At 53.1% G+C, this 27,942-nt stretch overlaps 1 protein-coding gene across 3 annotated transcripts in view; it reads right to left on the bottom strand.

Moving 5' to 3' along the window:
• The window catches only part of OXTR (oxytocin receptor), a 75,948-nt gene extending 53,917 nt beyond the window's left edge, over window positions 1–22,031 (bottom strand). For 2 of the 3 annotated variants that reach the window (XM_067043087.1, XM_059077748.2), the window contains exons 1-2: window positions 21,104–22,031; window positions 5,973–6,305 (exon numbers count right to left, since the gene is read on the bottom strand). In XM_067043087.1, the coding sequence (XP_066899188.1) occupies window positions 6,058–6,305; window positions 21,104–22,031 (1,176 nt within the window). In that variant the 3' untranslated portion in view covers window positions 5,973–6,057. The remainder of the gene's footprint in view (window positions 1–5,972; window positions 6,306–21,103) is intronic. The other variant, XM_067043088.1, reaches the window with a different exon arrangement.
• Window positions 22,032–27,942: the final 5,911 nt, after the last annotated feature.

Genomic DNA, 27,942 nt, shown 5'->3' with positions numbered 1-27,942 from the left:
AACCAACAACAAAACCCCCAGAAATCTTACATTCTCTAGGGATGCTTTTCCCAAGGGTGTTATCCAGAACTAAGTCCTCAGAAGAAGGAGGGGGGTGGCTTTTGCACTTAAATTTGTTTGGGAAATGCTACAGATTTCTCTTAGAGATTTTTCAATAGACATTAATACATTAAAGGCTCTGACAAGTCCCGCAGTAAAGAAAGCTGTTTAGGCCAATAGCCCCCAACCCTATTTGACCCTTTTTTTTTTTTTTTTTTCATGCAACACCCATTTAAGTCTCATAAAATTCAGGTTCTAAAACATGTGGCCTGTTTTCAGAGGCATCACCTCGCTGGCACCTGGCCATGCGCCCGAGGGTCCTGGGGGCGATGAGGTAGAGGGAACCGCACATGAAGCAGAGGCACAGGCAGCCTTGGTTCTGCCTCTCCTAGTTGCCTTCTCTGGCCTCAGCTTCATCATCCACGAAACGGCCTCTAATGTCCATTTTAGCTATTTTTACCCATCTTCGTTTTTTCGAGTATCTTCGTACGACATTTTCAAACACACAGGAACGCTGAAAAGGTTTGCCGTGAACACCTACCTACCCGCCATCTAGGCTCTACGATTCAGTTTACTGTTCCTTCTTGGATGCACTGCCATCCATCTATCAGCCACCAATCTCACCTTTCTTTATGCATTTTTAAGTAAGCTGCAGATATTGGTATATTATCCTCCTGAACACTTCATCATCAAACCTTACTTTTTGTAAACAAGGAAGTCACCGCCCAGAGAGGTCAGCAGACTTGCCAAAAGGTGCACAGCTAGCCACATTCGTGCTGTGGTTCCAGCCCGCGGCTCTCTGCTCTGCCTGGGGCTCTTCGTGTTCTCAAGCGGACTCAGAGCCCAGGCTCCTCCTGCTGACAGGTTTAAGGCCAACAGCACTCACTCCCCCTCAAACGGCCTCCCCATCAAACGTCTCTCCCGTTGTTAGGCCATCCGTTTCAGACTTGGAATCCTGGGTTACGCAGACTTTTGACCATCGCCGCATTTGCTGTAACCTGACTTGACCCTGACTCCTATTTTTCAAGCTGGCTCTCCTTCTCTAAGGGCCAGGCCACGGCAGGAGCTTTATCCCGCATGAAGCTCATGGGGCTGGAGAAAGGACACACATCTAGATGCATGTACGTCTGAGGCGTTGTTCCTTCTGGGGACCCCCCGCCCCGAGAAGTAGCAGGCAGGACAGCACGCTGCGGGCGTGATGAAAACGGGCCAGAGGAGGGGGTGGCATTCCGCTCTCTCTCACACGCGACGTCCAGCTCATCAGGGACTCTTGTTTAAGACGCAGGTTGTGATTCAGTAGTGGAGCCCAGGAACAAACACAAAACCACTTGTGATTCTGCAGGTGGCCCCCATATCCCACTTGAAGAAATAGGCCTTAGGGTCCCTTCAAGGTGACAGTCTAGAATCCCATTATGTCCGGAGTCAGACAGTGGCACATGGTGGGTGTGGCTACACCGTACAAGAGGTTTGTTCCTGGCTCTTAGAGCACCTTCTGACAGAACTCTGATAAATGGGAGTACCTGTGACCCAAGAGATTGGGACCAGGTCCCCTCCTGCCCCCCGCCGCCCGCACCTGCCACAGCTCAGATGCACCTGTGTCATAATCAGACAGATTTATGGGGATTCAAGGGAGGCCGGCAAAGGAATTCAAGTCTGTAAGCCACCAGATATGGTCACTGTTCTCAGGCTAAAGAAAGAAGGCCAAGCAATCTATGGAAAAAAATACGTTTATTAAGTGCACCTTTTATAAAGCAGGCATCTCATTATCGGGTGCATCATTCACCAACGGGCACAGACAGCAGGTCCCACAGGAAGTCCCCAAGTAGAACAGAATCGAGGAATTCACATTTTGCATTTAGGGGTGTTTCGTCGCAATTAAACACAAAAGCTCGAGCACTTTGAAACCAGGATCTTCTTAAAAGGCAGCTTCCTGCAGTCATAACCCGTAGACCCATGCCCCAAGGGAGACCAAACGGTGTGACAGACTTTTTTTCAGGGCCTAAAGAAATAAGGCTCAGAGTCCTCAAGTGTTCGCATTTCCCTTTTCACCATCAGAACAATGAAACATTCCGGGAAGAAGATCTGCGCGCTCCAGTTTATTGGCACCTCCAGGCATGCGTTATGTTCGTAAACAGGCCTGTAAACTGTGGGCAAACGTGGTTGGAGGACCTTAGGAGTGGGGTCCAGAGGAGGACAGAAACGACCGAGCCCGACGCAGCGTCCTGGACCCCCACTCGCCTTCTTCCAGGCTTGGGTCAGGGAAAGAGCAAGCGATTGTGAAAATACTCCCCAGGACGACACTGGGAGTGGAGGGGCGTGTAGCCAGCGGCGCTGCAGGAATCAAATGTCACTGACTGGCTACAAAAGGCTCCTGTGCCATCATGAGAGCCAAGGTCCCAACCAGGGCTTTCACAGGAGAAGAATGAGGAAAGTGTCCCAGTTGGTTCTGGTGCCCAAGAACCTTGCAGCTGCTGGGTTCTCAGCAAGGTTCTGCCTGTGGTCAGAGGAATCTGCTGAGCGGCTCTCTCCTTGGTCCCCAGTGGCCTCCGGCGGCTGCTAGCACGGCAACTTCCCTGGGAACTGCAGAGAATGGGGTGTCTCTGGCTGCTGAGCAGAGAGGCTCAAAGGCCGACAGAGCCCACCACGGCTGCATTTGCACCCAGGGTGCCCGGTGTCCTGGATGTGGGCACGGAACCCCAAGCCAGCTTCCCGTTAGCTTGCCGAAGAGCCGGGACTGGCTGGTGCTGACACGAAGCGCCCGTCACGGCCACACTGCGCTGCCTCTGGGTCCAAAGATGACATCGTCCTCAGTCTCCAGTTATACTGAAGATCTTGTCCTGAGTGCTGAGGTTTCGAACACTGGCATTTCAGCGCGCGCCTCTCTTTTCCCTGAACATCCAGACCCTGCTAGCTCGTTCTACTGTGTGTGTGTGTGTGTGTGTGTGTGCACGTGTGTGTACAATGCAGTGTGGAGGGAGAAGAGGAAAGTGTGTGTGGAGATCTGGGGCTTTGGGAAGTGCTCCTGCCGTGTCACGGTGAGTCCAAAAATATATATGTGCAAATTTAAAAAGTGCCCTGGAGTCCCACCGAGCTGGCCAGTCCCAGTCGGAAAACCTCTGATCTATAACGTCCTGTATTTAACGACTAAAGGTGTTTCTTGGACACGGTCATGCTGTACCTCAAGGCTGAGAGGACATCTGACGACATGTTTACCGGGTCTTATCACTGCCGGTACTTTTGCTGAAACTGGAAACACCATCTCTCGCAGGAAAACTGAGTAAGAAAACCATGGATTCTTCTCAAATGGTGAGCCAGTGAGAAACGAAAGTTCTGGGAGGTTAAGAGATTCCAAGAAATGCATCCTTCAAGCTGGCTGCCTCTGAATTCAGCTGGTCAACATTTTTTTTAAGTATTTAATTCAGTGGTTTTTAGCATATCCTCAAAATCGTGCACATCACTAACCCCAGAAAATTTTCATCACCACAAAGAAAGCCCCATATGGGGCTCAGCAGTCACTCCCCACCTGCCCCAGCCTGCAGCCCCTGGCAACCACTATTGTATAATTTGTCTTGGTAATTTTGCCTATTCTGGGCATTTCATATAAATGGAATCATGTAGTATGTGGCTTCTCACAAGGCTTCTTTCACTTAGCATGACGTTTTCAAGGTTCATCCATGTTGGAGCCCGTGTCAGCACTTCCTTTCTTTCCATAGTTCAATAATGTGCCATTGTATAGATATACTACATTTAGTTATCCATTCATCAGTTGGTAGGTATTTGGGTTATCTCCATTTTTGGCTATTATGAATTATACTGCTATAAACATTTGTGGACAAGTTTTTGTTGGTATATATGCCTCCGTTTCTCTTGAGTAAATACCTAGGAGTAGCATTTCTGGCTCATATGGTAATTCTATGTTTAACTTTTTCAGGAATTGCCAAACTATTTTCCAAATTGGCCGCACCATTTTACCTTCCCACAAGCGACGGAGGAGAGTTCCACTTTCTCTCCATCCTCACCAGCACCTATCATTGCCCGTATCTTTGATTAGAGCCATCTTATTGGGTGTGCAGTGCTATTTCACTGTGGTTTTGATTTGCATTTCCCTCATGAGTAATAATATCAAGCATCTTCTCATGTGCTTATGGGCCACTTATATCTCTTCTTTGGAGAAGATAGGAAAACATGTCTATTCACTTGTTTATTCAAATACGTTGCCCATTTTTTAAAGTGGGTTATTTGGCTTTTCATTCTTAAATCGTAAGCATTCTTGATGTATTCTAGATACAGGTATATGGCTTCCAAATATTCTCTTCCATTCTATGAGCTGTCTTATCACTTTCTCGATAGTGCCCTATGAAACACAAAAGTTTTGTGCCCCATTTTGATGAGGTCCAATTTATCTATTTTTCCTTTGACTTCTGTTTTGAGTGTCATTATCTAAGAAACCATGGCCTAACCCAAGGTCACAAATATTTATCCCTATGTTGTCTTCTAAGACTTTTATAGTTTTAGCTCTTACAATTAGGTTGATGCATTTTGAGTTAACTTTTGTATATAGTATGAGGTAGAGGTCCAACTGCATTCTTTTGCATGTGGATATCCAGCTGTCTGGGCGCCATTTATCGAAAAGACAATCTCCCCAATTGAATTCTCTTGTCACACTTGTCAAAAATCTACTGGCCATAAACGTTAAGGGTTGATACCTGAACTCTCAATTCCATTACATTGGTCTATGTATCTTTTTGTCTGTACCACATTATTTTGATTACTGTAGCTTTGTAATAAGTTTTGAACCAGGAAGGGTGAATCCATCAACTCTGTCCCTGTTTTTCAAGGTTTATTTGGCTATTCTATTATTTGTGCAATTTCCATGTGAATTTTAGGATCAGCTTAGCAACTTGTGCAAAGAAGCCAGACAGGATTTTGATAGGGATTACACTGAATCTATAGATCAACTTGGAGAGTACTGTTCTCTTAACAATATTGAAGTCTCTGAGCCATGAACACAGGATGTCTTTCCATTTATTTAAGTCTTCTATTTCTTTCAACAATATTTTGTAGTTTTCAGGATGTAAGTCCTGCACTTCTTTCATTAAATTTATTCCTATTCTTTCTGATACTATTATAAATGAAATTATTTCTTAATTTCATTTTCATACTGTTCATTGCCAGTGTAAAGAAATACACTTGATTTTTGTATTGACCTTGTATTCCACAACCTTGAATTCATGTATTAGTTCCAATGGGTTTGTGTGTGCATGTGTGTGCATGAATCCCTTAGAATTTCCTATATACAAAATCACATCACCTGTAAGGAGTTTTACTTCTTTTCCAATCTGGATGTCTTTTATTTCCTTTTCTTTCCCAACTACTTCTCAAGCATTAGCTTCTTAAACATTTTATTCCTCTTAAACATTTTTAACCCAAGTTTTAATTGGCTGCCTGTGCCAGACAGTCTCCTAAGAGAATCTCCTGCTCTAGGGCCACCGTCTGACAAGCTGGTGCTCAAGGATGCTAGCACCAGTCCCCTCGAAGGCAGAAGCACTCTGAGGCCAGTAGGATATCAGCACCACCACCACCGAGGTCCCATTTCTCATCCAAAGCTCAGAACACTAGGCTCCCACACCCATCTGGTCACCAATCCTAAACTTACGACCTTTCACAAGATCCCAGGATAAAGGAGTAAAAAGATACTGGAGTGAAATTACAGGTCCAGGGGAAAAACAAAACAAAACAAAACAAAACCACAACCCATCCAGCAGCCAGATGCAACAGTGGGGTCAGGGCAGCAGGGGTACCCGTGGGAGCCCAGGGTAGATCCGGGGCTTGGCTGATGGCTGAGTCACCCTATCACCTTCGCCCACGGAGACCACTACCCCCACCCCGCTCGAGCCCCCGCAAGATGTGGAGGGGCACAAACTGAAAGGTACCTTATACACACACGTACCCGACCACCAATGGCCGGACTCCCTGCTGTACAATCCAAGCCAAGAGGGGTGGTCCTGGCCCCGCCGGTCACACCGTGGATGGCTGCAAGCAGCCCCTCTGGCTGGAGCCATCCGGGCTCAGGATGAAGGTGGACGAGTTGCTCTTTTTGCTGACGCCGGTCTCCCTGGGCCGGCGGCCCTTCAGGCAGCTGGACGGGCAGCAGAGGAAGCGCTGCAGGAGCTCGTGGAAGAGGTGGCCCGTGAAGAGCATGTAGATCCAGGGGTTGCAGCAGCTGTTGAGGCTGGCCAGCAGCATGGCAATGATGAAAGCCGAGGCTGCAAGGTGGGAGGGTGGGGAGAAAGGAGAACAGGGCATCACCACTACTGGGGCATGAAGCATCACCTCCTGCGAACAGAGGCCATGTGCCAGTCACAAGACGGAGGGCTGAAGAGACCCAGTCCGCCTGCCTTCCGTATCCGTGCTCTGGGCGTGCACCCAGCCTACCCCCCACGCCCTCCCCAGCTTAGCCCAACCCTGGAACATTCCCTGTCCTTTCTCCCAAGCAAAGCTTACCCACCACGGGCTTCCATCGGCACGGCCACCTGTCCGTCCATTCATCACTCACCCCTCAAGTATCAGCTGCCTCCCACTCAGAGTATCCAAGAGCGCGGAGGCAGAAGCTGCCAGACCTAGTTTGTAGTCTAGCCCCGCCAGCGACAAATACTTCAACTCCCCAAGAAACTGCTGTTGCCTAACCTTTAAACGGGGATAACAAGCGGCCCCAGATCTCCCGGGAACACTGCGAGGGTGAAAGAGCACCTGCCCCCTGAAGGATGCTTAGGAGGTTCCCAGGCAGAGAAGGGAGGAAGGGCGCTTCGGGCAGAAGGGACGGCACAGGCGAAGGCACAGCGACAAGAAGGCGTGTGCTGCCTTCACAGCCGAGAACACAGAGTGTTTCCGTGAAGATACGCCTCAGAGCACTGCTTCAGCCGACAAATAAGGCTTGTGCAGGAAAAGGGGACACTAAAATTATACGAGGCACTGTGCAGAAGCTATTACACTGAGGATTGACTGAATTTCAGGTAAAATTAATGATCAGAAATCAACTTCAAGACATTGCTTGTCACAAATTTCAGCTTCAAGGAGAAAGGAAAATTCCTAATCCTAAGTACCTCCAAATAGGGGGTGGGGTGGGGAGCCTGGGTTTCCTTCAGTGGTCTTAATCTGACAAATGTACACACCCCCAGTGGCAGAGGAGGACACAGGCTCCCCCCCCCCAGAAACCAACACGGAAAACGGTGTTCCCAAGAATGCTGTTCACGGCCACACCCTTTACGAATAACGGTAACTGCAAGAAGGCTCGGAAAATCCACTAGTCCGATATTTTCTGCAACAAGTTTCCAAGGAAGAACTCCAGAATTCAAGAGCTCAATCCAGTAAAGAACTTCTCACAGGCCAACGGGAGTTGCAAGATCGAGACGCCACTGTGGATGCAGACAGAGCACAGAGACGTCGGTCAGCCTCGTCTCCAAGCACCAAAGGGGGAGGGTGATTGTTTAAGAGGAATTCAGTGGTTCTCAAAGTGGGGTCCCCAGCTCACCTGGGACCGTGACGGAAGTGTAAATTCTCAGGCCCCGCCCTAGATCTAAGGGATCAGACTCCCGAGGATAAGGCTCAACGATCTGCTGTAAACAGTCCTCCAGGGGATTCTGACACACACCCAAGTGTGAGAACCACTGCTCTAATCACCTGGTGCACCTGCTAGAACCAAAGCAAGCTACAACACGCAAAGCCCACAAGTCCTGCAAACGAAAATGTTTAGAAAGCAGAGGATTAGAAAGCAGATCTAATCCTTACACTAAAATAGTAAAGAAAAGAAAAGTGAAGGGTGGGGTGGGGGGAAGCCAGTACTGTTGAATTCTATGAAAGAGAATGGAAAAAAAATATTTGATTTCGGTGTGTAAAAAAGGATGAATTTAAGTTTAGAAACCTGGTGAAATATCACAAAGTCTAAAAATATCTCAAAATTATAATTAAACATATAAAATGAAACAGGCAAAATAAACACATAAAAGTCAAAATTTTAAAAGGCATCGAGGGACTTCCCTTGTGGTCCAGTGGTTAAGACTCCGTGCTTCCAGAGCAGGGGGCGCGGGTTTGATCCCCGGTCGGGGGATAAGATCCCACGTGCCGCACGGTGCGGCAAAAAGATTTAAAAAAAAAAATTTTTAAGGCATTGAGAAGTAAACTGCCAGACACAAGGGAAGAACATAGGTGTACAGAGCTATGAAATGGGTAGAAGGACGTGTCGGGGATGCTGTTCTCACTTGAACAGAAAGGCAGCACGTTTGACCTCGCTGAACAGAGTTACAAGGCATTATCTTAGCTATTCATATAAGTTACTCGCCTCCCTCATGACATTTGGATCTTTTAACTTATTTATCCTATTTTTTTACAAACAACCTACAGAAACAGTAACCACAAAAAAGTAAACAGTTAATGAATTCCTGAGTAGCCCCACCCGAGTTTTTCCACCGCCAAGTAGCCAGCCTGGATGCGAGAAGCTGGGACCACGGCCAGCACCTCTATCCCCACCTGGTGGCCACAGACGCGAATGACCGGCCTGGCCTGGCTCTCGGGGAAGGATGACACTCTAAGCTGAACCTGCTCGTGTCAAGTTGTCAAATGCTAAGGGCACATTTGGACTTTTTTAAAATTGGGCAATATCCTAACCAACCAAAGACATGGGTTCCCAGCAGTGGAATTTCAAGCTATTTGGGAATAGAAAACAGGCTATGGAGGACATTTCAAAGGCAGGATGCTGCAGAAATAAAGGTACAAAGGTGAGCCTGTCCAACAGCATTCAGGGGCTGCCAGAGTTGGGGGGTGGTGGGTTCACAGGAGAGGAAACCGGGAAGAGCCAGGCTGAGGAGGAGGATCTTGAATCCAGGCTGAGCATGAACTTGAATCTACAGGCCCCGGGGAGCCATTGACGGTTTCTGAGCGTGAGGACTAAGTGCACCTCATCTACTTTCTGCACTTCCTGTATCTTGTTTAAGCTGTAACATCGCCCTTTCCAGTGGCTAGAAAGGCTTCCTAGAACTGAAGAAGGGGAGGAACAGAACAAAGCATGGAAAGCGTCGTCCTTGGCATTTAATGACACTGCTCCCAAGGGGGCATATGACAATGCAGCAATGTCAACCATGGGAATCACGGCTCAAGCTTGCACAGAACAGAACAGTTTTCAAAGCAGTCTCATCTTCATTTTATACAAGAGGAAAGTGAAGCTCGGAGAAGGGAAGTGCCTTCCCCAGAGACCCACAAGTCACCCTGTGTTCCCATCTGAAAGTAATGAAGTTTGATGTCTTTTAAAGCTAGGTCAGCATCCGTACTAGTCAGCTTGGTTCCAGTGAGCAAATCCCCTCAGTCCCAAAGCAGAGACATGGGCTGACTGGGCAACTGCTCTCATCATATGATTTGAAGGACAGAGTCGGAGAGCAACTTTCCTTTCCTAAAACAGATGTAGGCCCCCTCAGAGGCTAAGCACTGCCCACTCCCCAGTAATGGTCTTTTATTTTATTATTATTTTTTTAAATAAATTTATTTTATTTATTTACTTTTGGCTGTGTTGGGTCTTTGTTGCTGCGCGCTGGCTTTCTCTAGTTGTGGCGAGCGGGGTCTACTCTCCGTTGCAGTGCGTGGGGCTTCTCATTGCGGTGGCTTCTCTTGTTGCGGAGCACGGGCTCTAGGCCCGCGGTTGTGGGTCGCGGGCTCTAGAGCGCACGCTCAGTAGTTGTGGCGCACGGGCTTAGCTGCTCTGTGGCATGTGGGATCTTCCCAGACCAGGGATCAAGCCCGTGTCCCCTGCATTGGCAGGCGGATTCTTAACCACTGTGCCACCGGGGAAGTCCTGTAATGGTCTTTTAAAATCCAAGCGTACCGGGAGGGGAAAGCCATTGCCTCCTATCAGATCACCACCCTTCCTGGCAGAAATGTCTCCTGGTCTGGACGAGGGGCCAGCAAACAGCCCATGGGCCAAACCCCACCTGCTGCTTGTTTTTTTTTTTTTTTTTTTTTTTTTTTTGTGATACGCGGGCCTCTCACTGTTGTGGCCTCTCCCATTGCAGAGCACAGGCTCCGGACGCGCAGGCTCAGCGGCCATGGCTCACGGGCCCAGCCGCTCCGCGGCACGTGGGATCCTCCCAGACCGGGGCACGAACCCGTGTCCCCTGCATCGGCAGGCGGACTCTCAACCACTGCGCCACCAGGGAAGCCCTGCTGCTTGTTTTTGTAAATGAAGTTTTACTGGAACACAGCCATATCCATTCATTCATATATTGTCAATGGCAGCTTTCACACTACAAGGGCAAAGCTGAGTAGTTGTTACAGAGGCCTTATATCCTGCGAGCCTCAAATGTTTACTGTTTGGCCTTTTACAGAAAAAGTTAGCCAATCCTTGATCTAAATGCCTGTAGGAGAAGATGTGAAAAAGCAGAAGGAAAGGGCTCAAAAAGGGGAGGGGCAGACCCACAGGGTAAGCTGAGCTCACTTCTCCCCACACCACCAGAAGCACAACTGGGTGATGCCTTTACTTTTAAGTACCCAGACCTCCCACAAACCCTGGCTTGGCCACCTTGCACCTGGGGCCAGAGGGTAACACCCTGTCCCAGGCAGCCCACGTCCAGTGCCTGCTGCACACCAGGGCACCAAGGTCCGCCTCGTGCCTGCATGCCAGCTGCTCTGAAGAGCTACCAAGCTCCCGGCGACAATGGCCCCAGCCACACTTTCCATAAAGCAGAGCGACGGTGACGTCAGTGTGGATAAAAGAAGGCCCTGGAAACCAGAATCGACAGACTCATCCAAGAGGGGTGTGGTCAGCAGCCAGCACCTCCTGGGGGGGAGGGTCTGGCCACTGGGGAGCCCCTCACAGAGGATCCAGACGCAAACCCGTGGGGTGTGAACGCCCCTCCCACCCACTCATTTCTCTGAGCCACATCTACTGTCTGAGCCTTAATATCCTCACCTGTGAAATGGGGGTGACACCCTCAAGGACTTGGAGAAAATTGAAAAAAAAAAAAAGTGTGAAAGGGCTTTGTAAATGGCAAAGTGTTTGTTCAAGTTATTGTATTATTACTTACACATATGAAATACGGTCAATTGTGTGTAACTTTTTATCGCCCAAGGCTGGGGACTCCTAATCTAAGGTTGATTCAAGAAACTGTCCTTTGCCCTTTTCTCCACAACTTCAAAATTTAAAAAACGAAACAAAACAAAATGAAAACCCGGAGCCCTGGGATTGGATTACATGACCCCAAAGGAACTCTAGATAGTCCGTTTCGGAAAAACTCACTCTGCCGGTGACGTAAGAAACCCAAAAGGGAAGGGGCGGCAACCACGTGCAAGGGTGGGATTTCAGGGTCTCCACCGGCAGAGCTGGTTCTCATCTGTCTCTTCCACTCCACTCGGTAAAAGGAACACTTGTCCCCCAGGACGGAGGCCTCAGGACCTGCAGAAAGCTCTCTCTGGTCCTGGCAGAGAAGGAAGGCCGAGTGGGAGGCGCCGGGCCAGGGATCGGCCCTCACACCTGCCTGGCCTGAGCTTAGGGCATGGGGCAGGGGGTGGGGGGGTGGAAATGAGGAGATCTGTGTTCCACTTCCTTCCATGCCCTCTGCTCAGTGCCAGCCACTGAGTTGGCCCTGGGGACGTGCCCTCAAGGGATTCACAAACTCAAGTGGGAAAGAGAAGCACAGACAGGCCCTCCGGTCCACAGGGAGCTGCAGCACTGGGGGAGGGGTAGCGGCCCAGGGCTGGGGACTAGGGGTGATCTTCAAGCGGGGGCTCCTACATGCCAAGCAGAGCACCGAGCGGGAATGGCCATGCGCCGACGGCAAACGTCCCCTGCTGGCATTTTACCCCCGGGACCCAGACACCACGCTGAACTTCCACCTGGCGCCCTCATTCACGGAGGAGGTGGACAGCCGAGGGCCCTGCGAGGACAGGGTGCCCCCAGCAGTCACCCACCCACCAGCCCGGCTTTACTCAAGCCCCAAGAAGTCCCCTGTTCGGATTTCCCGGCACAGCCCCCACCCGTCACCATCACGTCACCCTGGGCTCAAATTAGCCCAGAACAGCTGACGGGGTAGCTGGCCACGGCCTCTCCGGCTGCGCTGTTCCCGAGGCAATGAACACGTGTCACATACAATGCAAAGCCCCGTGGCTCAGCTGACACCTCTCATCTGAATCCGGTCAAGCTCATCCACTTTCCTAAGAGGCTCTCACTCCAGAAACCAATCACTTGGCTCAAGGTCTCCTCCCCACCGGCCCAGATCCTGAATCAGGTCTTCCTCACAAGGAATCTAAATCCCTTATTCCTTTCGGAGCTACATGAGACTTTGGGAGTTGTGGTATACAGAAGGCTTTTTTAAAAATGTTCTTTGAATGTGCACTTACATAAGGATTGAACACTAACATGTATTCCAGGGCACCTTCTTTGAAAAGACCACCATGTTATCACACTGGAATTGTAAAAGTCACAGATGTGTGATCTCACCATGTTGAAGGTCAGGAAGAAGAGCTAAATTTGTGGGCTACAGAGCTTTAAATGGTCTTCTGTGATGTCACTGCTCAAATCTGGGGACATGTGGGGCCCACCGGGCAAGACCTGAGGAATAACCACGTCCTAGAAGCAGAAGAGCTGGGGCTTCCTGTGAACAACCAGCCCTTCTCCACCCTTCAGAGAATGAAAGGGCCCTGCTGCCGATTTGGGCCACACGTGTAGAGGCAAGCCACATGTTTTGGTCACAGAGATGATACATTAAAGCCTCATTACTCAATGTGCAGTCAACAGGCCAGCTGCAGGGGCCCTGCACGGGCATCACCTGGGAAACTGTTAAAAATACAGACTCATGGGCCTCACCCAGACCTACTGAATCAGAATCTGCAGTTTAACAAGTTCCCCCATGTGATCTGTGTGCACACTAAAGCATGACAAGTATTCCTCCAATACAGGGAAAGAAAATAAAGTAACTGTTCAATGATCTCATCAGGGAATGTGCATCTGCTTCTTTGCATAGCCAGCTCCTACTCATCCTTCAAAACCTTTTTCAAATGTTGCTTCCTCTCCGAAATCCTCCTGATTTTTTCCCAGGGAGACTGAATCAATAAATGCCTCCTGGGGCACTCACAGGACTTGATAAATGAATACCTCTCTCACAGCATCATCCCTTCATACTGTCACTATTCATGTTTATAATCCGTTGTTGGGGACTGTGTCTCATCTGTGGCTCTGTCCTTGGCTGCTAGCAGAAACTGTACACTGGGAAATGTTCAATAAGGGACTAAGTTGAAGTGAGCATGAAATTGGCAGACAGGAAGTCCTGATAAATCAGCCACCGACACTAGCATGTTGGAAAAGCAAAAAGACAGTTGCCCTGCCTGACAATGGGAACGGGCCCCTAACAAGACGACTGGACTCAAATGCAATTCCCTCTGGGAAATTAAGTTCACACTCAGATATCAAGGTCAGGCAGAGAAAGAGAAAGAAACAGAAATGAGTAGGAGTGACCATTAGCGTGTGAGGCAATGGCCGTGGAGGGCAGAGGCCCATGGTACTGAAGCATCTGGCAAAGGGTAGGAGGTGCCAGCTCCCAGTAGAGTAAGGAGGAAGGTGCTGGCACAGGGCCCCTCAGTGGCCAGGAATCAGGATCACTGGAACCAGGAATCAGGGGCTGGGACACGAAAGGCCTCCTGGTTACACCTCCTTCCCGCCCGTCCCTCATGCAAGGGTCCCCTTGGGTTTCCAAACCCAGAGCTAGACCCTCCCCACCTTGCCTCCTACTGTCTCCTCCAGGCAAGGCCTTAAGTTCTCTTGACCTCTAACAACGCCCTTGTTCCCAGCATCACCGGGCTTGCCAACACTCTACAAAAACTGCAGTCCCTCAGTAAAAATGTGCTCCTGAGCTCACGACAACCTGCCCCTCAGCTGCACGCACTGACCCCAGAATGCTGAAACATCTTGAAATTTCTCTATTTTTAAAGCATTGACTGAGCACTTACTACATGCCAGGCCCTGTGCCACCAGCACTCTCCACCCGGCCCACAACTTAAACCCTATTCTTAATCCCAGCAAAGAGCCCCAGACAGTTCTAGTCCGCCACCCAGGGTGACGGCTGCTGTCCCATGTGGCCACACCCGGGGACAGAACCATCCCGGCAGGAGCTGGGGGCGTCCCTCCCAGAGACCGACCTTGGCCTGACTGTCCCACATCTATGCATGTGCCAGCTGCTGGCCACAGGAGGGCGGGTGAGGGGCTGGGGAGGGGTCCTTGCCAACTCTCCTCATAGGAGGACTGACCAATTGAGGCCGAGGTTGTGTGGACAGGACCCTCGGGAGGCGCTGAATCCCTGCTTGTAGAATGAACGCACTGGAGGAGGAAGGAGACCCTCAGGTGGGGGCAACAGGGAAAGCTTCACGAGAGTCAGAACTGGATGAAGCTGCCGTGTCCAGGTGTTCAGGTTGTGTACTGCACAGCTCCTAGGAATACCATTCTCACAGACCATTCTCATTCTCAGGTTCCTTAAACGGAACGCCCTGGAGTTGTGCACAAAGCAGCCCACACAGTGGACTTGGGCTCTGAAGCACGGGTCTCCGCAGAAGAGACTCGGGTAGGCGTTCCTGGGATGGAAACAGAATCAGCATGGGTACAAAAGGCCCTGCGGGAAGTGGCAAGTCAGCAGGCCTGGCTGCAGGTGCACTAGGAGGACCGGCCAGAGCCCAGGGCAGAGGAGACGAGGGCACTCTTTTGTTAGATGTGAGTGCGGGACGGGCCAACACAGTGCGTCCAAACCAGTGGTTCTCAACCAGGGTGATTTTGCCCCTTAATGAACATTCGGCAGTGTCTGGGGACGTTTTTTGGTGGCCACAACTGCGGGGAGGTGCTAGTGGCATCTAGTGGGCGGGAGCAAGGGATGCTACCAAACACCCTTCATCACACAGGACAGCCGTCCACCCCACACCACACTCACAACGAAGACTCTCTGCCCCCAAGGGTCAATAGTGCCAAAGCTGAGAAGCTGTGCTCTAAACCAAGAAGGTGGTGATGCAAAAGGGAAGGAAAGTACAGACATGAGAGGTACTAAGCTACAACAGCGGGATCAGCGGATGGCGGGGCGGAGTCGAGGGACACGGGCTTGGAAGCCACAGTGCTGAGAGGGCCGGCCATTAGCGCCCCTGTAGCTGGGTGGGTGCATGCTGGGCATTGCAGGGGAGAGATTCCAGGAGAGGGTGCAGGGCTCTGCTTTGGCGGGCCTGGGGCGGGGCCAGAAGCCAACTTCTTAACAAGCACCCAGGGGACCCAATGGCGAGGGTGTTGGGGAGGGAGGCAGTCTGGCGTGAGATGATCTGGGTTCAGATCCCAAGCCCATTACTTACTCAGCAGTGCTGTTGAGCAGGCTGTGCCACTCTGAGCCTCTGTTTCCTCATCTGTAAAACGGGGAAAACGCCGCCCCCCCCCCTTACCTTGCTGTGTCTGGATGAGGACAAGGGACGGGGTCGGGCACATGGTCCGGCACTCCATAAGGGGTGGCTACTGATTTTAACGAACGCAACTCCTCACTTTACTGAAACCGATGCCAAGAGAGGGTGTTGTGTTCTACCACAAGGTATCATCCCCACTGCTCAGGTGGGAATGACAGAGGCCCAGAGACATGCCCCAAATCACACGGGTGCCCTGAGACCAGGCCTCTGAAGGGGACTCTCACCACTTCCTGGGGCCAGGGGCTCTGATAGGCAGGGGTGTGGGGTGGGGGGTGGGCCCTCCGTGGGGGGTGGGGGGTGGGGGGTAGGCCCGCCCCCTCCCCCACCCCCCCTCCCCCCTCCCCCCTGCTCCACCTCCCACCCTCTCCCCAAACCACTCAGCCATCCATCACATGGGAAAAAATATATAGCAAAACTTCACCCAATAGACTTTTGTTGTTGTTGTTGTTATTCATCAAAACTTTGGGGGAAAGTCACCTTGAGGGAGAAACCCAAGAGAAAACATTAGCATTAGCTAAGAACATAAAAGAACCCATAATTACTTAATCAGACCAGAGTGCAATCATTAATTGCCCATCTAATGGCAATTTATGCCCAAGAGGGCCAAGCTTAAGACAAGGAAAGCTGCGTCCTACCTCCTCCTGCCGCCGCCCAACACCCCAGCCCCTGCTCTCCGCCCTATCATCAGGTCGCCTGACCGGCAGGCCCCTCCGAGGTATATGGTCCACCCACACCTCGGGCACGGTGTCCTTGGAAAGGCAGGGTGGGTGGGCAGCCATACTGGAGGGGCTACAGTTCCACAAAAACCGGGAGGTGCTGGCAAGCTCCTTTCACAGACGGGGGAAACACTTAAAACTAGGCCTCCTGTGCATTTCAACCCTCCTCCTGGTACCCATCCGGGAAGAAGCTTGATTGCTCCCAGTGCTGGGGCGCTCACTTCTTCACCAAGTAGCCAACCCTACGGCCAGAGCACTGCCTAGAGAGCCCTCATTTCTATTGAGTCCAGCTCTGTACACCCACCCCGGCCCCATCACGTGCACCTTCCTCTTCCCATACCCTACACATTTGTCCAACAAGCATCGCTTGAGCTCGGACAGGCGGCCCCCCTGCTGCTAGGCACTGGGCACACACCAGTGAACAGGACAGGTGGTGCCCCCGCTGTGACAAGGCTCTCCGGCTTTAACGAGCTTCTCCACATACCACACCGCCTACCGCCCAGCAGGCTCTGCTGCCACCCCAGGCCCCTCCACCCAGGCTCTCAAGAGAAAACTGTCTGGCTCCTCCAGCCCAAATCCCTGCCGAGATTCTCAAAGTCAACCCCACGAAGGCAAACAAAACATTTAACAACTAGAATGGGGGGGGGGGGGAGAAGAGTGACATCGATCACGCGGCCCCCCCAAGCGCCACGGGTCACACCATGTCACCCTCGTGACAGCCCCATGAATAGACTTGCTATCCTCATTGTAACAGAGGAGGAAGAAGCTGAAGCCCCGAGAAGGGAGACCACCTGCTCGAGGACACACAGGAGGAAGTGGAAGGGCGGGCTCCAAACACAGGCCAGTCACGTGGCCCCAACACCTGCTCTTTCCCTGCGCGGGGACCTGGGGTCCTACAGCGCCCACCCTCAGTCTCCACCAAGTGGATCCACCCATCCATCTTCATCTCCTCCCTGAGAACCACTCCGGGGTCAGACTCCTTGGGACCAGCAGCAAAGCAAGTTCCACGGAGTTCAAGGGAAAAAGCCTGGTGCCAAATCTTTGGCTGTGCAATTTGATCCTGAAAGTTCCATCCGGGGCTTGTCCAAACCTGCCAGGGGTGTCTGGCCCCAGCCCTCCTTCTGCGGCGTCACCATTCTCACCAAAGCAGGGCCCCACCAGCATGTGGATGCTCTGAAACGGGGTGGGGGGGAGGGGGCTCACTACATTACCACAACCCTCCCCTTGCTTTTTTCTCCTCTCCCTGCTTTTCTCTCTGAACAATGGAAATACTGAAATCGAGAGTTCTCCTCTTTGCTTTGGCTCTTACAAAAGGAAGCCTCATGTGCAGCTCACCCCTTGCCCCGCACAGAGACTTCATAATTGCTATTATTGTATTACCATTTCTCTAACCTTTTCTCCTGTTCTTCCCAGTTTCCTCACGTCCATTTTATCTTGCTGTGGCACCCGAATCTTTGGGCCCCACCTCAAATTATTTTTGGAACAAGGTGAGCTCTAAACCCACAAAGGCAGCCGCTGGGTGTGACTGAAGGTGTACAAGGGGAGAGATGGGAAAGGCGCGCTGGATTTCGAGGGAATCGCAGGGAGGGAACCCTAAGGAGGGAGGGACACGGAGTCCTCTGGTGGCCACGAGGCCAGCTGCCAAGGCACGTGTGACTTCTCCAGCCGCCCTGTTGGCCCCGACCCGTGGTCGGTGGTTAAGGAGCTGCTCGCTGGCCCAGAGGCTTTCGTGATGAAGCTGACAGCAGGAACAAGGCCCCGCTCCTGGGTCCCCGAGGCTGCTGGGAAGAAAGCCTCGCTGCTCACAAGGGCTCCCTGGATTTCCACTCGCCAGGAGATGAGCAGAGCCAAGGGCCCTGGTCTAGAGACTTTGTGTTCTGGTAAATTCCCTTCCTACTGGACAGGAAGGTGAGGGCTGTGCATCAATTCCACTTTGCTGATCAAAAGCTCAAGCAGCTCGAATGTCCCTGTCTTGTTCCTTCCTTACTACTTGCCCAGAGCCTCGAGACTGAGTCACGTCTCTGAAGTGACCGTAAACACAATTGTTCTTGGGGCTTCCCTGGTGGCGCAGTGGTTGAGAGTCCGCCTGCCGATGCAGGGGACGCGGGGTCGTGCCCCGGTCCGGGAGGATCCCATGTGCCGCGGAGCGGCTGGGCCCGTGAGCCACGGCCGCTGAGCCTGCGCGTCCGGAGCCTGTGCTCCGCAATGGGAGAGGCCGCGGCAGTGAGAGGCCCACGTACCACAAAAAAAAAAAAAAAAAAAAAAAAAAAAAAAACACAAAACAAAACCAAAAAACCCAACACAACTGTTCTGATTCCAGCCTGCTACCCGTAATTATCCAAGTCAATGCCAAGTGGGTACAAGGCGTGCTTCTGGCTCAGCCCACATCCCCGGACCCTGCAGCCCTGAGGCTGAGGCACGACCTGACCAGGCCAAGTCCTCCGTGGCTGGTGAGCCGGGAGCCCGCTCCTGACGTCACTCTGGGCGAGGGAGGGCTGGCACCAGGACTCTCCTGTCGTCTGCGTTTGTGTCTTCTCACAGCAGCCAGGGCAGAATGCCAAGGAGGACGTGGAAGGCCCGGGTGTTTCACGTGCCACCACCCTTTCCCCGGAACCAGGAAAGGAGCAAAGAGAAACAGGACCGGAGGCTCCTGGAGCCCGAGCAGAAGCCCATCTCCGCTGCACGTCCCCCCTCCCACCCTCACCCATCGGGAAATTCTCAGGTGGCCACAGGTACCCAAAACGCCTCTGGCCCCACTTGAGCTGGGAACTCCCTCTCGCTCTCTCCTCCTGTATCCTCTTTTTAAGACAGAAAAATGAATTGTTCGATAAGCTTTTCAAGCGTAGAAAGCATCTAAACTTTACGGAGTGCCCATGATCTGAGTTGACCACATACTCACTCTCTAGGGAGGAAAGTGAGGAGGAGCGCAGGTGCCGTCATGGAAGTCCCGGAGGGAAGGGAGGCGGAGATGGAAGGAGAAAAGTCACCAGGGAGAAAATGAACAGGGGAGGCGAGGGGACGGCAAAGAGGGAGGAGCAGACTATCTGCAGAACGAACGAGCGCAAGGCTGAAACGTCCTCATTCTAAAAGCAAGACACCCAGGGGCAAGGAGGGAGAGGAAGACCCTTCAGTGAGTAACGGCTGGAGGGGGGGCCTAGATGCCAAGTCTCCCCAATAGCTGCTCTAAGGGAGTGTCGGCCTCACTTCCTTAAGGGCTGGGGTCTGAGCTCCTCAAGACCTGGGTCAAGTATCTCTTCAGATCCCACCCAGGAAACAGGTATGGCCTGATGCCTTGTCTACAAACACCCACTACTGGCTTTTGCCCAACCCAACTCCCTAGTCATGTGCCCTTCAAAAGAAGCCTGGTGCTGGGGGGATGCGGTGGGGGCAGGAAACCCCAGTTCTAGTCTGCCTCCCATCTGCTGTGTGATCTGGAGCCAGTGCCTTCCCCTCTTTGGACCCCTGAACCCCTTCTGCAAGGTGTTCCCAGGGGCTGTACCATGAAGCCAGGCTGGCTTTGCTGAGTCTTCATGGCAATCGTCACCTGCAAACCACCCAGCAGAGCATACCCCAGCTGCTCAATAAATGCTCAATGATAACTGCTCTGGCCACTACGGCGGACACTGGGCTAACTGGGGCGGCTGGGGCAAGCAAGGAGTCTGTGCTTTGCGGAAGCGAGCAAAGCAAAGTTATCCAGCTGCACGAAGGAAGATTTCAGCTTCCACGGGATGGCTGTGCTGGAGACTACCGTTAGCAGTAGTGATTCTATCCAGAAACGGGACATTTGCACTATCTCAAGGGCAGAAGGGGTGAAAGCCAACCCCTTGGGTCTTTCCTTACAAGCATTTGAGCCGCGGGCATACCAGCGCAGTGTTATGTGCTTACCCTCAAACCAAAAGCTGTAAGTCATTCACCACCACTGATCACCCCTCCTGCTCTTCGCTAATGAGCCACCTGAACTATCCGTGGTGAAGGCTGAAGGCGGGAGCTGCCTGAGGGTCCCAGCCGCAAAACGACGGCTACAAGTCGGACCCGAGGCGCTCTGCTCCCCCCAAGATCCCTCCCCTGTACAGAGCCTTCCATTCTACCCTCTCCTCCCGGTCTCCCGGCCACCCTCGGCCCTGGCCTCCCAGTCCTTCAATCTGGAGAGGGCGTTCCCCGCCTCCGCGGTGAAATGGGAAAGTCTGCGTCCCCTCTTCCCTTCCCGGCCCTTCCCCGCCCCCCTCACCACCACCCACAGGAGAAGAGCCATGTCGGTTCCTGAGCAGCGCCAGCCCCGCGCCTGCCCGCCGTCCCCGCGGTGCTCACCTCCACTGGGCGACAGGGTTCCGCACCCTGACGGCGCCCCGCCCCGCAGCTTCTCAGCCCTTTGGCTGGGGAGGAATCCAATCACCCACCTCCCGCTGCTCTGATCCAAACCAGACCTCGGACTCAGGATGACTTGAACTTAAAGCGGAAGTTCAACGTAAAGTGAACTTTACGTGGCAGCAGCTTGAGCTGGAGCCTGGGTTGGAAACTCAGCTCCGCCGCTTCGCTAAGCAGGTGGAAAAGGCCACTCACCGGAACCTCAGTTTCCTGGTCCGTAACAGTAAACCAAATACGCAGCCCAAAGACTGTGCTGGGGATTTTACGTGCATCTCCTCATCTCCTTCTCCTGCTGCTGGGGAGAGCTGGTCCTTTTTTCAATTTTGCTATTTTACCGAAAGGGAAGTCAAGGCTCAGGAAAGTTACGCCCCAAATCACTAGGCCAGCGGACGCCGGGGCCATGGCTCAAATCCCCCCATGAGGCCCCCAGAACGGAACGGCCCCTGGACGTTCAGACGCGGCAGGACCACGGCCCCGCCCCGCCGCGCTCCCTCCTCCCGTTTTCCCGCCAGCGCTACCTTCCTTGGGCGCCTCGGCGTCCCAGACGCTCCACATCTGCACGAAGAAGAATGGCGTCCAGCACACGATGAAGGCCAGCACGATGACGAAGGTCATTTTGACCGTGCGGATCTTGGCCTTGGAGATGAGCTTGACGCTGCTGACGCGGGCCAAAGCCCCGCGCCCCGCGCTCTCCGCCGCCGCGCCCTCGGGCCCCGCGGCCGCCTCGGCCGCCGCCGCCGCCGTCTTGAGCCGCAAGTTCTGCCAGATCTTGAAGCTGATGAGGCCGTAGCAGGCGGCAAGCACGATGACGGGCACGATGTAGACGGCGAGCGTGATCCACGTGACGTAGGCCTTGGGCCCCCAGGGCTGGATGAAGACGGCCCAGCAGTCGAAGACGCCGTCGGCCACCTCGCGCAGCGAGAAGATGTGGACCTGCGGCGCGCTGGCCACCAGGCAGCCCAGCCACGTGGCGAGCACGGCCAGACGGTCGGCGCGGCGGCGCAGCACGCGCAGCGGCCGGCAGATGGCCAGGCAGCGGTCGAGCGACATGAGCAGCAGGAGGTAGGTGGAGGCGAACATGCCCACCACCTGCAGGTACTTGACGAGGCGGCACAGCAGGTCGGGCCCGTAGAAGCGGAAGGTGATGTCCCACAGCAGCTGCGGCAGCACCTGGAACACCGCCACCACCAGGTCGGCGATGCTCAGGTGCTTCATGAAGAAGAAGAGGCGCGAGGGCTTGCGGCGCGTGGTGCGCAGCGCCAGCAGCACGCACGCGTTGCCGCTCAGCGCCAGGAAGAAGATGAGGCACAGCACGGCCACCTCCACCCGAGCCAGGGCCTCGTTGCGCTGCGGCGGCCCGGCGGTGCGGTTGCCCTCGGCCCCCGGCGGCGCCGCGCTCCCGTCGACCGCCTCGGCGCTCCAGTTGGCGCCAAGCGCCCCCTCCATGACCGTGGCCGCCGCTGTGCGCCCCAGGCCTTCGAGCCCTTTAAGGCGTGGCGCGCGGGGCGGGGCCCGACGCGCAGCCCCGGCGGGCCTGGGGGCTCCCGGGTTCCACTCCCCGCGACTCTGCGGAGCGATCTGATGGATCGGCCTCTGAAATAAACCCCGAGGGCCGTGAGAAAACGCACGCTTCTCTGCCGACGCCTGTGCGGCTCGGCTGTCCCCTTCCCAGGAACCCCAAATCATCTAGGACTAGGGTCACAACCGCCGGCCTTGGGGTTGCTCAGCCGCCGCCCTAGAAATCCCCGTTTCAGGTACCTCCCTCTGAGACACGAAATGAGCGGGAATGCCGGACCCGCAGTTCCCTGAGAAAGTCGCTTCCAATGACGGAGAGGGAGGGTTAAAATCAGTTTCCTCCGGGACTGGGACTTCTAAGCCAGCCACCTCCCCTAGGGATCCCCCCAACTAGCTACCCACACCCCAGAACCCACAGCACAGACACCTCTCCTAGTAAACCCTACTCCGGTTGCTCCCTCCGGAGACCCCCGAAAACAGCCACTTGCCTGGGAAACCCAGCTCAGGACCAGCACCCTCCACCCCCCCCCCCACCTTTCTAAAATGCCATCCACCCCTGAACTTCCACAACAGCTGCTTCTTTGGAACCCAGTCCAGTGGTCCATCCTGGAGGCACTCCTGGCTCAATACTACCCAGGACTCCCAAACGCTGTTCCCAGTACCCCTCTGGCCTAGACACCTCTCGCGGCTTTCCTCCCCAGCCCAGAACCCTGGAAAGTTCGGGAACTCGACACGTGTCTTAGCCCCCGACAGCCAAGGGAGGCGGCGCCTCCAGGAACCAGACTCGCAAAGCACCCCACCACCTCCACCCGCGTCCCAGTGGCCCCACCAGCCCCAGCCATCCCGTCCACCCGTGCGCAGGACCCAGCTACCTGCACCGAGTCTTTAGGCGAACCTAAAGTTGGCTCCCTGGGGAAGCTGCACCGCCCCTGACGGCTCCAAAGCCGCTTGCGCTCCCGGCCCAGGTTGAGATGGCTGCTGCCGGTACCCAGTCTGATAGGATGCTGAGGGCTCGGACTCCGGAGCCTGGGCTGGAATCCCCTGGCCCGCAGCCTGATTGGTCGCTGGATAGGGACCGGAGGCGAGCGAAGAGCGCTGCCGAGGCTGTGCGCGAAGACGGCGTCAGGGTGAGGCGCTGCCGGCCGGTGGTCCGCTTTCCTGCAGCGGGTGGCACGGGCTGCACCACCCCAACAGGTCCGCTAGGGGGCGCGGGAGGCAGGCCTTCCCGACCCCCACCGAGCAGTTTAAACTCGCCCAGCCTTGCCCCGGCGCGGGGCAAACAAACAGGCTAATTGCACAGCGGCTTCAAGCAGCAAGTGGGAAGGAGCTCGTAAATAATCCGCTTGGTTTCTTCCTTTCTTGGTTTAGAAGCTCCTGACGCTCAGGCAAATGGGAGGCTTGGAGAGCAGTGTTTTCCTGTTGACAGTGATGAAGTTACAAAAGCATTTAACTGGTATTTCCCAATCATCAGGTCAACTTCAGGGCTTCTCCACGGCCCCCTTCCCCCCGGAGCTTCATGTAGTGGATTCAGCACTGAATTCAAGTTATGTCCTTGCTTTGGAATACTTTTGTTCCTATTTTCATTCATAAGGAATTAGAAATACCTTCTGTTCCAATCAGCACTGGGAGAGGTCTTCATTCTTAGGTAGTTTTAGGGGAAGATCTCAAGCCAAAAAAAAACTATCTTCATTTTAAAGTGATTCTGCTCGTCTATGGCCCAAAGCCATTTCTGCCTCTTTGCCATGCTTCAAAATTAAAATCCTAAAAAATGTCAAAAGAATACGAAATGTTAAAGATGTCTTCTCTGACTCCTAGCTCTTTTTCTATTCTAAAATCATTTTTTGAAGTAATTTACAGTGACCAAGAATTAAGGCAGGAAAAAAAAAAGTGAGGATTCAAAAGTGGACAAGAGGGCTTCCCTGGTGGCGCAGTGGTTGAGAGTCCGCCTGCTGATGCAGGGGACACGGGTTCGTGCCCCGGTCCGGGAGGATCCCACATGCTGCGGAGCGGCTGGGCCGGTGAGCCATGGCCGCTGAGCCTGCACGTCCGGAGCCTGTGCTCCGCAACGGGAGAGGCCACAACAGTGAGAGGCCCGCGTACAGAAAAAAAAAAAAAAAAAAAAAAATTATTAAATGCGTATCTCCTCCTGACATTTCTCTTACCCCTCTTTTAATTTTGTGGCTAGAACAGAGTTAGCCAAGGACAGGATTTCCACAATTACAGCTGTCTGTCAAGACATCCGAGGAGCAGACCACCGCTGCCATCCTGGGCCCAGGGTTCTAGGTGAGGGAGCATTCCAGGATGGGCCTGGGAATTCTGGCACCATCGTGAAGGGGTGAGAGACAAAAGTTGTCTTTTTCTTGCCCTAGAGAGTTGTGCCGTAATATTGTTTAAGAACAAAACTCAACTGAATAAATGTTAAAGATTTTACTGGCTTTATTCAATGATTCATGAGTTAGGCAGCATCCAATCTAGCACATATAAAGGAGCTCTGAGGAGCTGTACAAAATGACAGACTTTTATAGGCAGAAGGGAGTGGAAACAAGGAAGTTATGCTAGGCAAAGGCAGATTAGTTACTGCAAGGTTACTTTGCCTATAGAGGATGGCAGGGGTCAAGCAAGCAGACTACCTAACTCGAGCTGATCAGGTGATTCCTGTTTGACTGGTTTAAAATTCCACCTCTGGTACAGGCAAAACGATATTTAAGTTACACCCCAGTTTGGTGACTTAAGCCTTAGCATAAGCGACTCCATTTTGGTCCAGATGTCTTGTTTTAAATAATATTAATTAACAGTAGTGTCACATAAGTTACAGGTTAAAGTTACAGACCACTCAGGTGAGGATTAAGTGACCCTGACCATCTCACTGTGCCTCAGTTTCCCCATCTGTAAAATGAGGCGGCTGGTCAAAATAGCTCATCTCTGAGATCTCATCCCTCTGCTTTTCTGGAATTTGATGATCTGTGCCATCTGAGAGTTTAATTCTACCGAGTAAAAAACACATCTGCCCCACTCCATGTGGGATGAGGAGGGGTTTTTCCTAAGCACTCCTGACGGGTAAATTCAGGGTAGAAAACAGGGCCTCCAGAGCCCAGCCTGTCCCTCTTTCTCCTGGAAGAGAGCTGCCTTCAGGGAGCAGATTTCCTGGACCCCTGAAATATAGAAGGAGGGAGGGGAGGGAAGGCAGGAGGAAAGGACGGAGGGAAGGACAGAGGGAGGGAAGGACAGAGAGAAGAAATAAACATACCCATGGGCAGTGTCACTCTTGAGTGGACCAGGCCACCTAAGGAAACTTCCCACCCAGAGGATGACCTGTCCAGTACCCACACCTACCTCCAGGAACTGGATCCTGAGTTCTAGCGTCTTTGGAATTTTCCAGCTCTGGTACATTTACTTAGAGATGGGTCCAACCAAGCCCAACTGGCCCTGCTCTTTAGTCTGTGTAGAAATGAGCCATCAACACATTTAGTCCACTCCTTCCCCGCCGCCCCCCACGCCCCCGCACAATGATCTCTCAGTCTCCACTGGGGCTTCTAGCACAGCATCAGAGACACACTCAGACATGAAGACGGGGGACACATCCCAGCAACAACCTTGCTGCCAGCAAACTTGCTCCCTGGTGTCCTTACATTTACGATGCTGTCCGGAGGCAGGAACATCCGGGCACGTGGGATGGCCTGGGAGGTTCACGAGGCTGGGCCAGGGCGGCAGCTTAACGACTCTCGTGTACTTCTTCCGGCCCACATGGCTTTAGGCCGCTTCTCAACATACGTTTCATTCCTCTGTTCCGTGGAAAGAGGAAAACATGTTTTAATCTTGGAAAGCGCTGTGGACTTGCAGCGGTAAATGCTAGAGTCTGGGTTTTACCACCTACTTACCTCTGTGGCCAAGTCACGGAGCCTCCGAGACTCACTTTCCCTGGCTGCTGACCTCATGGGGCTGTGAGGAAATAAGATTTCACTGACGTGAGGAGAGCTTTGCAAACCGTGAAATCCTGTACATCTGAAGCTGTTTTCTCACGTTGACAATCCTCACCCCAGGACCATCCTATGGAAATATATTTTCTCATCCAATCAACCTCCATCTTATTCATCTTCCAGATCGAGCTCATGTGTCTTTTCAATTCAGTAAGACCAACTGTGTGTGTGTGTGTGTGTGTGTGTGTGTGTGTGTGTGTGTGTGTGTGAGAGAGAGAGAGAGAGAGAGAGAGAGAGAGAGAGACTGTGCCAGGCAAGGGAAGTAACTCCTTTGAACCCCAACTTGTGTGATGAGAATTTGAGATCTTTACCTCTTCAGGGAAGCCCTCCCTGACCACCTCAGCCCACTGAGAAATCCCCATTTTCAGAAACGCTGGCGCCTGACTACAGACTTCACCTGTAATGTGAACATGTCCAGTCTCCCCGGTGCTGTGTAAGTGCCTAGAACAAGGCCCGCGGACCACAGTCTTTTATATATTTACCATTATCTTTCCCATTTCACACACCTGTCAATAACAATGTGCTGAGAGAACAATGCATTACCCAAGAACACCCCTCAGCAAACTAACCACTAGGGTCAGTCAGTCCCTCGTTTCCCGGAACAACCTCTCCGGGGAAATCTGGCTGAAAGAGGGCTCTTTGTGACAAAGTGTGCTATTCAGACACGTTCCCTATTCTCCCCAAGAGGGACTGATGGCAGAGATAAAGCGTGATGCTTCCAATTCCACAGACATGTCCACTGACCGTGGAAGTGACAACAGAACCCCAATTAAGGAACTAGTGTCAAGACATGCATTCCCCACGTGCAGACACCAGTGGCCTACGTTAAGGCATGACCGGAGAGAAAAGGCCTTCTTCGGAAGGAACGGAGCTGGGAATAAAAGCAGGGTGTTCTTTTTCTTTTTTTTTTTTAAGTAGGCTGTTCTTGGGCAGAAGAAAAGGTTTATTGAGGATAAGGAGCTTCGGAATGTGTGACTTCTTTTGGAAAAGTAGGGCCTAGAGAAGCCAAGGGTCATTTAAACCTGGGTGTTCTCTTCACAGCATGGAGAATGACTGGGATTCTCATGATGTCTAATCTACAGACGAGGAAACTGAGGTTCGGAGAGGCGGGGGGGTTTGCCCAAGGCCTCACAGCTGCTTAAAGAAGGCCCGTGAGGCTGAGCAAAGCCTGAGGCAGCTCTAGCCAGGGGCAGGCACCAGGTCCCCGGCCGGGCCGCTGCGGTGAGCAGAGCGCCTGGCGGCCTGAGTGTTTCACCTGAGGGAGACATGTGACCGGCGATCAGGCGAGGGGTTGGCAAGGGGGTTGGGTATGAACCGCACGGAGGTAAGAGAGGCGACTTGAGACAGTCCCCGGGAATCACTGCAGAGTCAGTCCTGATTCACACAGGGCACACGAAGGAAGCAAAGCTCCTCTCCTGTCTGCCTTACCGCCCCCAGACCCGCTGCGATCAGTCCGGCTCTGGTGGGAGGAGAGAACCTGAGGGCAACTCCAGTGACCTGACAGCTCCGACCGCAAACCTGTCCCAAGCCCCAGGCAGCCCCGTCTCTCTGCCTCCGCCAATTCCAACAGCGCTCTCATTTTCCTTTTCCATTCAAAACAAAAAGGGGGGGGGGGCATTTCTTCATGGAAGTCTGCCTTTCCTCCTGGGACGCTGGGCACACCGTGACAGAGCGCACGCCGCGCCCTCTCGTGCACAAACATTCACTCAGTCAATAGTTTTCTAAGCTCCTCCTGTGTGCCCGCCAGGGTGGCGCTGGACGGCCGCACCGGGTCGGGAGGTGAACTCCACCAACCAGCGGCCCTGCGCTGCACGAGAAAACCAAGCCAGGCAGACGGGGCTGGGACCCCGGGTTACAACCCCCCC

This window comes from Kogia breviceps, chromosome 10 (genome assembly GCF_026419965.1).
Source record: "Kogia breviceps isolate mKogBre1 chromosome 10, mKogBre1 haplotype 1, whole genome shotgun sequence".
NCBI lineage: Eukaryota > Metazoa > Chordata > Mammalia > Artiodactyla > Physeteridae > Kogia > Kogia breviceps.
This window is presented reverse-complemented; position numbering and strand designations above follow the sequence as displayed.